General features: G+C 38.3%; 1 protein-coding gene across 8 annotated transcripts in view; it reads left to right on the top strand.

The window, feature by feature from the left end:
* SLITRK3 (SLIT and NTRK like family member 3) overlaps positions 1-10,518 on the top strand; it is a 90,797-nt gene extending 80,279 nt beyond the window's left edge. For 7 of the 8 annotated variants that reach the window (XM_082687956.1, XM_082687955.1, XM_082687953.1 and 4 more), the window contains one exon: positions 3,987-10,518. In XM_082687956.1, coding sequence (XP_082544082.1) covers positions 4,005-6,941 — 2,937 coding nt within the window. In that variant the 5' untranslated portion in view covers positions 3,987-4,004 and the 3' untranslated portion in view covers positions 6,942-10,518. Of the gene's footprint in view, positions 1-1,191; positions 2,398-3,986 lie in introns of those variants that run through there. The other variant, XR_014299871.1, reaches the window with a different exon arrangement.
* The last annotated feature ends 4,508 nt before the right edge of the window (positions 10,519-15,026 follow it).

Here is a 15,026-nt window from a genome sequence, read left to right as displayed (position 1 = left end):
ACACGCTATACTGAGATAAATGAAAAGGGGTGAGATAGCCTTTAGGACATGGATCAGATCAAGAACTTGAGGGGATGTAGTTAAGAAGAGAACAGAGGACGATTGCAGTGATGGTCATTTACCGTCACGGGAAGCTCAGAGAAGCATCCCGGTTACCCATCAATTCCATCGCATCATGGGTTCCGATATGATCCGTGAAACAGTCGCCGCCTTTGCACGTTGGGTACCAAAGGTGGTGTGTGTGGCGGGGGAGGGGGTAGCTTGGCAGTTGGTGAAGGAGACGGGATTGTTCAGGTTCTGAGTTCAGGCTATCGGTGATGGTCGGCTCAGTTGCGACCTGAGAAATAGGGTGGGTCTGGAACATTAAGGGTGTAGAGTGTTAGAGAAGCTTGCCTTCCTGCTTACTAAGACTGTGATTGCTGTTTCTAATCTTAGCTACTCGGGAGCGGAGGACACTTGTGCGGTCATTTAAAATGCAAAATGTGATGCAAATCTTCTATGACTGACTCTTACGGAACGTTTATGTTCCATTGAGTGACATATATATTGTATATATAATGTACCATTCTGGTACAAAACTGATAAGTGGGTTTTTTTTCCCCCCTTTAAAATTTGATTTTGTAAAAAGTGCTTTAAGGGAAAGCCATCTCTATCCGCTAACTTTGAGTCCTTGGGCAGTTGAGGTTCGGTCCAGTTCTTAGCGACCAGAAAGTCCCTCCCTTCCCCAGGAGTTGGTTACAGGATTAGTGTGGAGTGGCGTGCGGGGAGGGGGAGGCGAAGGGCAATCTATGCCATACAGTCCCCGCTAACTAGACTCCTTTGCTACACACTTGCCTCTCTCCAGTTTCCCCGCTAAGCTGCCTATCCTCCTAAGTAGGTAGCACTGTAGCACCGCCAGTTCTATAGTCGAGCCTTCTTAGAGGGTTCCTGTGAACTGTGATCTGGTGGCCCCTCTTCACTGCAACGTCTTCGCTCAATCACCCCCACCCTCACCACCCCCTATCTTCCTCTTCCCCCAAATATCACGGAGAAATATTTGGACCAAAAAAACGGGGTTGGGGAGGGTCGAGGAAAAAAATCCAAACCCTGAAATGCTGCCCCCTATCCCCATGAGGTCTTTCCGGTAGAAGAAAGTGAAATGTGCCATTGTTACCAAGCGGTCTGCGTTGGCCTGTCTCTGTTTTTAAAAAGGTGGAAGCAAACACATGGCTGTTGAATCCAGGGGAAATCGAAGGCTTTGAGCTGCAGCACAACAAAAGGATTCCTGGTGCAAAGAGATCGAAGCAAAATGCAGGAGAAACTCGGTCCAAGTCACTCAGGCTGCCTGAGCTCTTACTCGGGACTCCTAAGCAGAATCAGCTAGATCCAGCTCTTCTCCTTCGGGGATCTGAATTACCCTTTATCCCCGTCTTTGGAGAGGAGTGTCTATGCTATGGAAAGGATAATTCTGAAGGATAATCTTACTTTACAACCAGTCTGCACTAGGGACAGGAGCTTTGGAAACTAGAGAAGCAAAACAGGAGATGATTTCCTTGAGAGTTAAAAATAATTATAATAAAAAGAAAAGAAAAAATGTCCACAGTCCTCCATCCTCTACCTTCCCCACCAAAGGAATGCTTTCCTTAGGTTGGCCTCTGCTTCACTGTTTCTCATTTTGACAGTTTGTTATCTGGACCCCTCCACTTCTTTTCTCATCCCTTAAACACACACACACACACACACACACACACACACACACACACACACACACACACACACACACTGTACAGTCAGGGCTTCCTAGTGCTCGCTCCCGACCCCAAGCTAAGCGCGTTCCCTTCTTGGAGCTCATTTTCGTGACGTGGAAAGCCGGATCCAGGGTTACAGCACACATTTAAAAAAAAAAAAAAAAAAAAAGCCAGCTCAAGAGAAGTCCGAGATTCTGCACTGGGATTGAGCCTGGCTTCCTCTTTGCCTCCCTCCCGCCCTTCCTCCCAGTGCCCAATGATGTGCTTCTGGTACCCAGAGAGAGCAGCCACAGCAGCGGCAGCGGCAGCGGCAGCGGCGGCGAAGCTGGAAGCCTGCTGCAGCCCCTTCTCCTCCCTCCTCTATTGAGTGTGCCAAGCGGCAGTTCTGCATCCTAAAGAAGCCCATTGAAAGGCCCATTGCATTCCCAGCACGTCTCAAGCTTGCTGCTTTTATTTTTTCTCTTCGTCTCCCCCACCCACCCCCTCTATCCCCCTTTGCTTCAGCTTCAGCAAAAGGAAGGGAGGGAGAGGGAGAGAATCCTTAAACTCAAGCTTTTTTTTTTTTTTTCTTCCAATGTTCAATACTTTAAAAAAAAAAAAATCTCCTGCAAAATAGGTAAGTCAAAGACATCTGGCGCCTTTCTTACCTAAATCTCAGGGACCTCAGAAACAAGAAAAACATTTAAAAAATGATGAAGAAAGAACTTAAGTAGATTTTAATATTTTATAAGGGAGGCAGGGAAGACTAACTGATACTGCAATGTAGCTTCATCTGCCTTCTGTCTCTCTCTCTCTCTCTTTTTTTTCATTTAATTGTTTCTAAAAATTGAGTATTGCATGCCCGAGGCGGATTTCTCTTTGCATTCTCATGGGTCTTCTTATCCTTACAGCTGTGTACATTATATGCAAGTTGAATGTGAAGATTTATTCTTTTCACTTTCCTTATAAATTATATCATATTGTTTTCAGAGGCTTCGCAAAATATTTCCTTAATGTATGTATCTTACGTGAGGAGAGAAAGCATACGCTAAAAATTCTGGTTTATTTTTATTGATTAAAAATAATTATTCAATTTTGATTGATATTTCAGTGACTTAGAAAGGGCAATCTAATAAAACTGCATTAATATAATTTACTTATGTATTCATTTTCATATACTGATGATATAAAGCAAGGAAAGAGAGCCATAGAAGAAGGTTCTGTATTATTACAATAGTGCACAGTATTTGTTTCTTCTGATTAGAAAAGAATGATGTCTTTCTTTGAAATGTAAGTCATGTGATAGATTATTTATCAGCAGGTAAGAATCAAGGTTTCCACCCTTTTCTTGCCTTTAACTACCCAACTCTCTTCTAACCAGCCACCTGCCATTCCAGCTTTTTACAGGGTTCCTCAGTTGATCTTGAAGGCACAGACACACATTCCAAACTAAGCTCTGCAAGTGTTTTGATACAGACACTCCCAGGTTCAGCATCCTTAAGCTATCATTATCTTTAACTCTAACAACTGCATGGGCTCCTTTTGTAGAAAGGCTAATCTTTCCAAAGGGTTTAAATAGCCAAATGATACACCTATGTAGAAATTATTAATTAAAGGAGATGTTAAAAATCTGTGCTTGGGAAAAAGAGGGTGGAGGTATAGTGTGATACTGAGCATACACTATAATTAAGTATATTGTGATCATCTCTTAAGCAAAATCTTAAGTTTTCCTGAGATACCAAGCATCTCATATATCATCTGATATAGAGCAATGGGTTCAGACTTCATTACACTCTAAACTAATAACTTTTTGGTATGCTATGTCTTTTTATGAGTAGAAACCTATAGTTAAAGAAAATTCCCACCAGAATTCCAATCAGATCTGTAATGGGCTCCTCTGATATCAATGTAAGTTTTAGCAGACAAACAGGTGAAATGGCCAAATTACTGCCATTTCACTGAATATGCCTATATCTAAAAGACATCACTGTATACCAGTCCTTTGATTGCCGTAAGATGCAATGAAGGCTGCTTGTGTCCGTATGATATGCCCTTTACCAAGTATGTCTTGGTTCAGAAAAATGTCATTGCATGGCACAATATTTCAGTCACCCAAGTTTAAATACAAGACATATTAAGCATATTGACAGATCATTTTGAGTGTCAATTCAACAACTGCTAAACTTTGTTTCACTCATAAAAAAGCTCCAAATGTAGGAGTAAATTAGAATAGTGCATATGAGTAAAGGCTAAAAATCTGCATCTTTATTTCTGTTGCAGTTTTGTAAGCAACTACGAATGATGAAACCTTCCATAGCTGAGATGCTTCACAGAGGGAGGATGTTGTGGATAATTCTTCTAAGCACAATTGCTCTAGGATGGACTACCCCGATTCCCCTGATAGAGGACTCAGAGGAAATAGATGAGCCCTGTTTTGATCCATGCTACTGTGAAGTTAAAGAAAGCCTCTTTCATATACATTGTGACAGTAAAGGATTTACAAATATTAGTCAGATTACTGAGTTCTGGTCAAGACCTTTTAAACTGTATCTGCAAAGGAATTCAATGAGGAAATTGTACACCAACAGTTTTCTTCATTTGAACAACGCTGTGTCCATTAACCTTGGGAACAATGCATTGCAGGACATTCAATCAGGAGCTTTCAATGGTCTTAAGATTTTAAAGAGGTTATATCTACATGAAAACAAACTAGACATCTTCAGAAATGACACCTTCCTTGGCTTGGAAAGTCTGGAATATCTGCAGGCAGATTACAATGTCATTAAACGTATTGAGAGTGGGGCATTTCGGAACCTAAGTAAATTGAGGGTTCTGATTTTAAATGATAATCTCATTCCCATGCTTCCAACCAATTTATTTAAGGCTGTCTCCTTAACCCATTTGGACCTACGTGGAAACAGGTTAAAGGTTCTTTTTTACCGAGGAATGTTAGACCACATTGGCAGAAGCCTGATGGAGCTCCAGCTAGAAGAAAATCCCTGGAACTGTACATGTGAGATAGTGCAATTGAAGAGTTGGCTGGAACGCATTCCTTACACCGCCCTGGTGGGAGACATCACCTGTGAGACCCCTTTCCACTTCCATGGAAAGGACCTGCGAGAAATCAGGAAGACGGAACTCTGTCCCCTGTTGTCCGACTCTGAGGTGGAGGCTAGTTTGGGGATTCCCCACTTGTCATCAAGCAAGGAGAACGCATGGCCAACTAAGCCTTCCTCAATGTTGTCTTCTGTCCATTTTACTGCTTCTTCTGTTGAATATAAGTCCTCAAATAAACAGCCGAAGCCCACAAAACAGCCCCGAACACCAAGGCCACCTTCCACATCCCAAGCTTTGTACCCCGGTCCAAATCAACCTCCTATTGCTCCTTACCAGACCAGACCACCCATTCCCATTATATGTCCTACTGGGTGTACATGTAATTTACACATCAATGACCTTGGCTTGACTGTCAACTGCAAAGAGCGAGGATTTAATAACATTTCTGAACTTCTTCCAAGGCCACTGAATGCCAAGAAACTTTACCTGAGTAGCAATCTGATTCAGAAAATATACCGTTCTGATTTTTGGAATTTCTCCTCCCTGGATCTCTTGCATTTGGGGAACAATCGTATTTCTTATGTCCAGGATGGAGCCTTCATCAACCTGCCCAACCTAAAGAGCCTCTTTCTCAATGGCAACGATATCGAGAAGCTGACACCAGGCATGTTCCGAGGCCTACAGAGTTTGCATTACTTGTACTTTGAGTTCAATGTCATCCGAGAAATTCAGCCTGCAGCCTTCAGCCTCATGCCCAACTTGAAGCTGCTATTCCTCAACAATAACTTGCTGAGGACCCTGCCAACAGATGCATTTGCAGGCACATCCCTGGCCCGGCTTAACCTGAGGAAGAACTACTTCCTCTACCTTCCTGTGGCTGGTGTCCTAGAACACTTGAACGCCATTGTCCAGATAGACCTCAATGAGAATCCTTGGGACTGTACCTGTGATCTGGTCCCCTTCAAACAGTGGATTGAAACCATCAGTTCAGTCAGTGTAGTGGGTGATGTGCTTTGCAGGAGCCCTGAGAACCTCACCCATCGTGATGTACGCACGATTGAGCTGGAAGTTCTCTGCCCAGAGATGCTGCACATCCCACCAGCTGGAGCATCCCCAGCCCAGTCTGGAGATTCTCACCTTGCTGGGGGGCCAACGAGTGCATCACCTTATGAGTTCTCGCCCCCTGGGGGCCCTGTGCCACTTTCTGTGTTGATTCTCAGCCTGCTGGTTCTTTTTTTTTCTGCAGTCTTTGTTGCTGCAGGCCTCTTTGCCTATGTGCTCCGACGGCGCCGGAAGAAGCTGCCCTTTAGAAGCAAGAGGCAAGAAGGTGTGGACCTTACTGGCATCCAGATGCAATGCCACCGGCTTTTTGAGGACGGTGGAGGTGGTGGAGGTGGAAGTGGAGGTGGTGGCAGACCCACTCTTTCCTCCCCAGAGAAGGCTCCTCCTGTGGGCCACGTTTATGAGTACATCCCCCACCCAGTTACCCAGATGTGCAACAACCCCATCTATAAGCCTCGAGAGGAGGAGGAGGCGGCTGTTTCATCAGTCCAGGAGGCAGGGAACGCAGAACGAGGGGGTTCTGGGACACAACCACCAGGAATAGGTGAGGTTCTCCTAGGAAGTGAGCAGTTTGCTGAGACACCCAAGGAGAACCACAGCAACTACCGGACCTTGCTGGAAAAAGAAAAGGAGTGGGCCCTGGCAGTGTCCAGCTCCCAGCTCAACACCATAGTGACGGTGAATCACCATCACCCTCACCATCCAGCAGTTGGTGGAGTTTCAGGGGTAGTTGCAGGAACCGGGGGAGACTTGGCTGGGTTCCGCCACCATGAGAAGAATGGCGGGGTGGTGCTGTTTCCTCCTGGGGGAGGCTGTGGTGGTAGCAGTATGCTACTAGACCGAGAGAGGCCACAACCAGCCCCCTGCACAGTGGGATTCGTGGATTGTCTCTATGGCACTGTGCCCAAATTAAAGGAACTGCACGTCCACCCTCCTGGCATGCAGTACCCAGACTTACAGCAGGACGCCAGGCTCAAAGAAACCCTTCTCTTCTCGGCTGGAAAGGGCTTCACAGACCACCAAACCCAAAAAAGTGATTACCTCGAGTTAAGGGCCAAACTTCAAACCAAGCCGGATTACCTCGAAGTCCTGGAGAAGACAACATATAGGTTCTAACAGTAAAAGAAAAATAAATTAGTGCTTTTTTTTTTTTCCAAAAGAAAAGGAAAATAAAAGAAATAAATTCCTTGCTCCCTTTACACTTGTCCCAATAACTCCATTCTCACAAACTTCCCTGCCCTGAACAGCACTGAAACCGCATGATAACTAGAAAATACAGATGTATGCTCTCCCCTCTCAGATGTGATTTGGAGGAAGGGCCATACTCAGATCATTAATCAATGAAGTGCCTTCGCAGACTTTTGCCAGCAAATGTTATCATTATTTTTTTATACTGAAACTTGAGACTTTGACTGTGCCATGTATAAGGTATATTGGGGATCGTTGTATTGATCCTAATTAAGTAAAACTCAATGTGTCTTTTTATTTTCAGTATATATATTTTTTAATTTGTAGTTTTGTTTGACAGGGAGGGGGGAAAGCAAATTGATATTTGTGGCGTTCTTTCCTCTTCCCATCATGGCACAGATTCTGTACATGTATTAACAATGCAGTTTGCTGCATGCCTGGAAACTGCAAGATGGGGAGGGAGGGGGCGGGTCTTGCTCGAATGTTCTCACCCACTCTTTTTTCTGTCACACACATACCTACACGCTAATCACAAATCCCTGCACACAGTTAGGTCCCTAAACCTGCAGCCTTTTCCTTCTGGTGTAGGAACACACACACACAAATGTACACGTGTGTGCGTGCATGCGCACACAAACACAGGTTCCCTATTCCTTTTCAACCCGATCTAATTATTTTGGGTTTGATCCATTCCTCTACTCTTCATAGCTTCATCTTCCCTTCACCCCTAGTGTACAGCTCTCTCCTAGCACCGTGGGAAAAGTCATATTCTGGGTTGGATCCTACTGAAGCGGAAGCCTGGTGGTTTAACAGCTGGAGGCACACCTAGGGATGAGCATCCTCTTTGTGACACTTCATCCTGATGCCAAGATTTTTTGGAGAACATCTGCACTTTCTTATATATATATATATATATATATATAAAATATTAAAAAATAAAAAAGCAACTGGGTATATATCACTAACAGCTTTGTAGGAAGCACTTTTAATGTTTTCTCTCTCACACACAAAGATTCAAAAGAAATGTGCATATATTTATTCTGTAATTTCAGTGATTATAAATTGTAAAGGTAATGTTTAATCATTGTATAGTGATTATGCGTCTGGTATAGCTTTCCTAATAAAAAGTTTTTGAAAAACATAATACATTATATAGAGGATACCAAGCTTGAACCTTAAACTCCAGCTATGCCATGCCTTTCGTGCTCCCATTTAAAAAAAAAAAAAAATCTTTCTTTTACTTGTTATACAGAGAGCTAGTTTATTAACAAGTTTGATGCACTGTGATGTTGATAAATCTTATAACCCACCACCCCATCACATACCAGGATACAACTGGGACTTAAAAAAAATCTGATTTATGTAGTTGAGTTTTTTCTCTTGGATTATGACTTTCAAATTCAAAAACCCAGCGATGCACCAGTTTTCCTAGGCAGGTTGTGATTGGGAGAAAATAAAGAAGTAGGTTTCTAAGAAGTAGAAGATTATATAGAGGAGATAATAAAGGAATCAAGGACCCATGCACCTTAAGACAGTAAATGACATAAAGAAAAAGGAAAGTGAAATTGCTATTCTTTTTTAAAAACGTAGTAAAATTACACACGCGCACACACACACCAATCAAACTCCAAGGCCTTGGAGCCGATTTGACTGTCCGAGTCCTGCTATCTGTACAAGTTGTCATTGTTATATTTAAGTACTGTTGTTTTTTATTTCCAACCATCTAACTATAACTGGCCCCAGTCAGCTTGAACTAAGACAGAAGATGCTGAATGAGTTTTTCTTTCTGTATGATATTAAAATAATGTTTAAAGTTAATCTGACAATAATCCAAGTTATAATCCATTTACATGTGAGCGAAACCAAAGAAAATTGGATTTTTAAGGTGCCAGTATCTTGCTTGTGGAGGAAACTAAACTGATACAAAGAAACCGGAGCTTTAAGGCAGGCACTTATCTCATTTCGCCAGTAGAGGGCAGCAGAGCTCCAGAGATTGACAGACCCTGTAGCTGCAGAATTGTGCAGTGAGGCCAGTGTTCTATTAGTTTTCTCAAGCTGCCCGTAGTAGAAATTATATGTTGAATGTAATTCACCACAAGTCACCAATGCCTTACATCACTTTTTTTTTCATAAAAAAACTTGCAGCTTCTAAAGCTGTTACTGATATAAAAATAAAGGCATTGTACTTAAAAAAAACCATGAATGTCTAGAACATATTTATATATCTCTTAATTATAAATGGGTATCACCGTGAGTATGCATAAAATAAAAAACACACATGTATCAATAAAAAATGTAACTATTCAGGGCCGTCTTACATTTGGCACATTGTACCTAAATTTTCTGTCTTCTGTTGTTTAAAGTACATTGGAATTACTTCAGATGAAGAAAAACCTAATTCACTATTTCTCTACATACAATATTGAAATGTAGCTTTTCTTACACAAGAGGATCAGATCTACAATTAAATAGGTGTCATTCTCCTTTTCCGGTTTATTCTCTTTTTACTATCCCATAAGTTAGCTATTCCCTAGTTATCTCACTTTGTTTATTCCTTCTAATCATCCATCCCTTCTTCACAAGTGAAGTCTTTTTTTTTTTTTTAAGCACAGAAAGTCAGTGTTTTAAACACCTTTAAGTGTTTTAAAATCTGATCTACAGAGTCCCTCTAAACTAGGGATTTATTGTGTCCCCATTCCTCCTCAATAAAATACTCTGGTGAGTGGTAGAAAGCATGTTCATAATAAAAATCCAAAATGCAAAGCTAGATACTTCTGACAGTTATCATCATCTCCTTAATAACCACGCACACATTCATAACATGGCATATTATACAAATCAAGTTAAAGTACAATCCCTAATGATCCTGGTGCTTTTGACATTTGAAAAATGTGTGTCCATAAATCATATCAAATTATAATATAACCTGATCATTATGTTTATATTTTATTTATTAAATACAGAAAGTAAAACTGTCTTGTCTTAAATATAGGTAGTAATTTTACTCTTGAATAAGGAATAAATTTTATTTAGTGAAAATAAATTTATACGAGAATGGAATTTTGTATGCAAGGAGATAAATTTTTGCTTCCATGGAGTTTTCTACCCCTTTGGCTAGGCTACTTATTTTAGCTGTGCATTGGAATTACTCAAGTTAGCTTTAATTTATAATACCAGATAGGTTTTCAGAAAGTACCAAGGGTATTACTATAATTTCTATGATTAGGATTTGTTCCATGTTTTTGTTGTGATAAAAATTATTTTTGAGAAAAAGATCGCTAATTCACCTCATAGTGATGGCCAAGTTGACTGAAGCAGACCCAGATCTGACAGAAATTTGTTATTATTCATTGCTACTTACTACAAATTATAGTAATAATATTTGAAAATAATAAAATGCAATGTCTCTTTAACTATAAAGATGGTGAGTGGAAAATAGTTATAAGTGAAATATTAGTTTGACACAGTAACAGTTTTAATGTATTATTGATCATATACAGTATTATTTATGTGGATGCATTTATGTTTTTATTTAAAAAGCTACATTATTCTTCCAATTACAAAATACTAAATACATATATAGGTATACATATACATATATATATGTATATGTATGCATGTATATATGTATACATATATACATATATATATGTATGTATGTATATATATATATATATGTATATGTATGGATGAAAATGTTCAGAGAGAGATTATAAGGAAAGTTTAATGACTGAGCTTAAAATTATTTTTTCCCCTCAACTAGGAATGTTAGTTTTAAAGCCTTGATATCTGAGAGAAATCTGTGTCTAGCACTATGAAATTTGGTAGTGCAATTGTAGAACATAAAAAACATAAGGAATTTCTTTAACTATTGCAACTTATTATTTTGATTCATTTAGTGTAAATCCATTGTTCATACTGTCCTATCCTTGTGCAATTATGTTGTCTGAGCCAATTAATGTTGTAAAATGGCTACGACAAAAGAAACATTAATGAAATGCTTTACAAAATATGAGACATAGGACTGTAACAAGTCAAGATAATATGAAAAGAAATGATAATAAAAAACACTCCATTTTGAATTAAGTGAGTTGAGCTAGTTTAATCTGAACATAGATAATTATAATTTATACTTAGCTCAAAATCCTCAACTGAAAATTCAGGTGAACAGATTATAAATAACTATCACTAATTTTACCCTATAAAAGTCTGGTTTAATATCTATATGCCTTTTAAAAGTAATAGGAGCAATAACACATGTGTAATTGGGCAATCATGTGTATATGTGTGTGTGTAGAACTATTATATATGTATATACACTGTATATACATGTATATAGTTTATATATGCTGAATTATATTTACATGTAAATTATGCACTTTTTCTCACATGTATAACAATTAAGTTTTATGCATTTATTTTCCTTGCTTCTGTCTAGCCATGGCCAAGTGAAGATGGATGAAATTATATGAGTCTTCACTTTGGAAATATTCACATGTAAAAAGTAACACTGTAATTAATATTTCTGAATTTAAAATTCTTTTATCTTTCAATTTGTTTCCTTTTATTATTTAAGTCATAGGGGATACATTTCAAACTGTGATTTAAGTCTTCAACCATAAAAAAAACAACTGATTTCTTATAAATATGCAACACAAGTCACATGACAAGTGTTCCTTTTTCATTTTTCTATCTCTAGAATCAATTTTATAGATGAAAATAATTTCGGTAGCTTTATTAATTTGACAGGATCTTTGTAATTCATCTAGGTATATAGAAAAGTGAAGTCTTAAAAGTAAATGTAAGAGAAGTAAAGGTCCTGTTTAAGACATTCATCATCCTATTTATTTCTTCTAAATATCTTCCTTTATTGAAAATGTATAAAAGTAATAATAATAAAAATAGATAACCATTTCTAATATACTTTTATGACACCTAAATTGAAGGCAATGACTTCTCGCATCAGGAAAGCAGGTATATACCAGGAGTTATCAGTTGTGAAGAGGGAATAGTTTGGGTAGAATCTTCAATTCTGATAATATTTGCTCTAAGAAGGCATTATAATAAATTTATGGTTGGCCCAACCTCTACGATATGTTTAAACATTAAAACAGAGATGAACATTAGTAAAAAGGAGACTTTCCTCATTACCACCTAGTGACAAAAAGGACCAGCATACATAATGTTTCATTAGTATATTCAGTTCATCTACTTGTTTATTAGTACAGTGAATTGATAGTTTGCAGTGTATTTAATTGTATCAAAACCAAATAATATTCATGAAAAAATAGGATCACCAGTAAAAATAAACCTAAATAATTTATTTAAATTCAATTGTAATAATTAGCAGATTGTTCTCTTGATGATGACAGGTATCACATTACCAATACTGTATTCTATATGAATATAGGGCTTGTGTACTATTGACACATTTTTTAGGCTTATAGGATGATAGAAGACCATATAATCGTTTTTGGTAGCATTTAAAAGAAGAGAATAACTTTCCTAAGTTTGGGGAGGAAAAGTTAGCCCTGAAAGATGCTGAAACAAAGATGTCATCTGATCGTGTGGAGGAACAGAAAGAAGTTCTCTTCTTCCTGGCCCTATTCCTTTCACTGTTCCTGACAGCTCTGCTTCTCCTTCTGTTTCTGACTCAGTACCAAGTTACTCTTGTGACTAACGGCACATTTATTGAGCTCAAATTAGGTGCCAACGCAAGATCAGGAATGGATGAGAGTCCTTGCACCCAATGACAAAATGTCCAATTCACTTATCTTTGTACCTAGGCTGAGAAAATAATTCAACATATCTCTTCATTGTGAAATCATTTATAAGCCTGGTGAAAAAGTCAGAACCTAACAGTAAAACTAGAACCACTTCTAGAAATCAGGAGAGAATCAGCAAATGCTTTAAAAATATGGAACCTATCTATAAAATCTCAAAATCTTAATTTTCCTTCTTTTCAAAGTACTCTCTTTGCCATGGCTTTCAAAATACCAGTTTAACTGAAATTAAGATACAAATGTAAAATATTTGTATTAAGACCACTTCCTATCACTGGAACCCACACATTTTCAGTGTTTTTTTCTTATTTATAGTATAGACTTTCTGACTATTCAGAAATTCTAGGGCTTTTTTTTCCCCCAAAGAAGTCTGGTAAAATTATTTATATTAAAATGTCTTTTTGTTGTTGTTGTTCTGTGGTAACTAACTTTATAACCAAAAAAAATCTGTCAATGTGTAAACTATTTACCATATACTGTAATTGGACAAAAAAAAGAAAATCTTAAATTCTATCTAAATTGGACATTTTATATGTATTAAATTGAATTGGGATTTTTTTTCCCTACTTGTGCTCTTCTTCACCTAATTTGGGTTCAAAAGTGGAATCTGTTCCTCTGTTTTTAATGAACAGTTCATCAGATGCTTTACTTGTCTAGCTGGCAATAGAAGGGAGGTGGGCACAGAAAAGACTAACAGGTGTAAGTCATCTGTGGAATAATTAGACCCCTGAGTCACTCATGTTGCCCTCAGAAAACCTTCCTCAACAAAGATAATGAAAAAGAAAGGGAAAAAATTAAAATATTCTTCTTTTCTGAAGGCCATCTGATAAAGGCTTGATGGAGGATATTTAAACAAGACTTTCACATTAACTTTCACGTTAACTTTCACTAACACTATCTTTGGAAGTGTTTATATTCCATAGTAGGGATATGTATCTTTCATATTTCCACTGTATCTTTCAACATGATTCTAAGCCACTTCAACTGTCATCTGTTAACATAACCATTGAACATGGAATCAAACCTTAATGTTAAAGTAACTAAACCAGCTGTAATGAAAACTAATTCTTTCTTTTTTTTTTTTTTAAGATTTTATTTATTTATTTGACAGAGAGAGATCACGAGTAGGCAGAGAGGCAGGCAGAGAGAGAGGAGGAAGCAGGCTCCCTGCCAAGCAGAGAGCCTGATGCGGAACTTGATTCCAGGACCCTGGGATCATGACCTGAGCCAAAGGCAAAGGCTTAACCCACTGAGCCACCCAGGCACCCATGAAAAAAAAATTTAATGCAACAGAAATCACAAGGATAAACTGAGGTGACAATGCATATGAAAACATTCAGCTTAATTCATAGGGTAGCTGTGTAAGGTGTAAGGGGAATTACTAAGTCTTCTTTATCATTTTTTTTTTAAATCAGTAGTTCTTCCTATATAAATAAGAAGTCTTTGCTATCCCTTAGATATTTTGGGGCCATTTTAACATAACTTTCTTTTACTAGCATAAATGATACTGAAATTGCTCTTTAATTTGGATCATATACCCTTCTCTCTTTATAAATGTGGATAACTGATAGCTGAAACAATGCTAAAGTGATTCTGGAGATAATGTAGGGTATAGCTAGGATACACACACACACGAATATATTTAGGGACTATTTACTAACATGTTTATCAAATAAGTGACAGTTTGCATAATATGTTACTGCATAACTGCATAATATATAATATGTTAAAGATTTACTTATTTATTTTAGAGAGAGAAAGAGAGAAAGATAGCATATGTGTGTGAGCTAATGGGGGGAGCAGAGGGAGAGTGAGAGAGAATTTACAGCAGACTCTCTGCCCAGTTGAGTGAGAGCCCAAGGGACCGGATTCTGCAACTCTGAAATCACGACCTGAGCAGAAATCAAGAATTGGACACTCAACTGACTGAGCCACCTAGGTTCCTCTTACAGATTAAATTTTTAAAAATATTTAAATTTAAGGTTCAAAATGCTGTAGGAGATAGTATGGAATGCTGAACAATATATAAAATCTGGCTGCTAACGTTTTATTTGTTAAATGAACCACGCTTGAATTAGACAATAAATCACTTCTCATCTCATGTTAATGGCTACTTAGTTCTAAGATAAACATATTCACTACTCCCACTCCATTTCAAAAAAATAAGTTAGCATTTCTATAAATCATTGTGTCTTAAAAAGGGGAGGGTAGAGATACTGATTCTGGAAGA

Source organism: Mustela nivalis (genome assembly GCF_964662115.1).
Source record: "Mustela nivalis genome assembly, chromosome: 1".
In the NCBI taxonomy this organism is placed as follows: domain Eukaryota; kingdom Metazoa; phylum Chordata; class Mammalia; order Carnivora; family Mustelidae; genus Mustela; species Mustela nivalis.
This window is presented reverse-complemented; position numbering and strand designations above follow the sequence as displayed.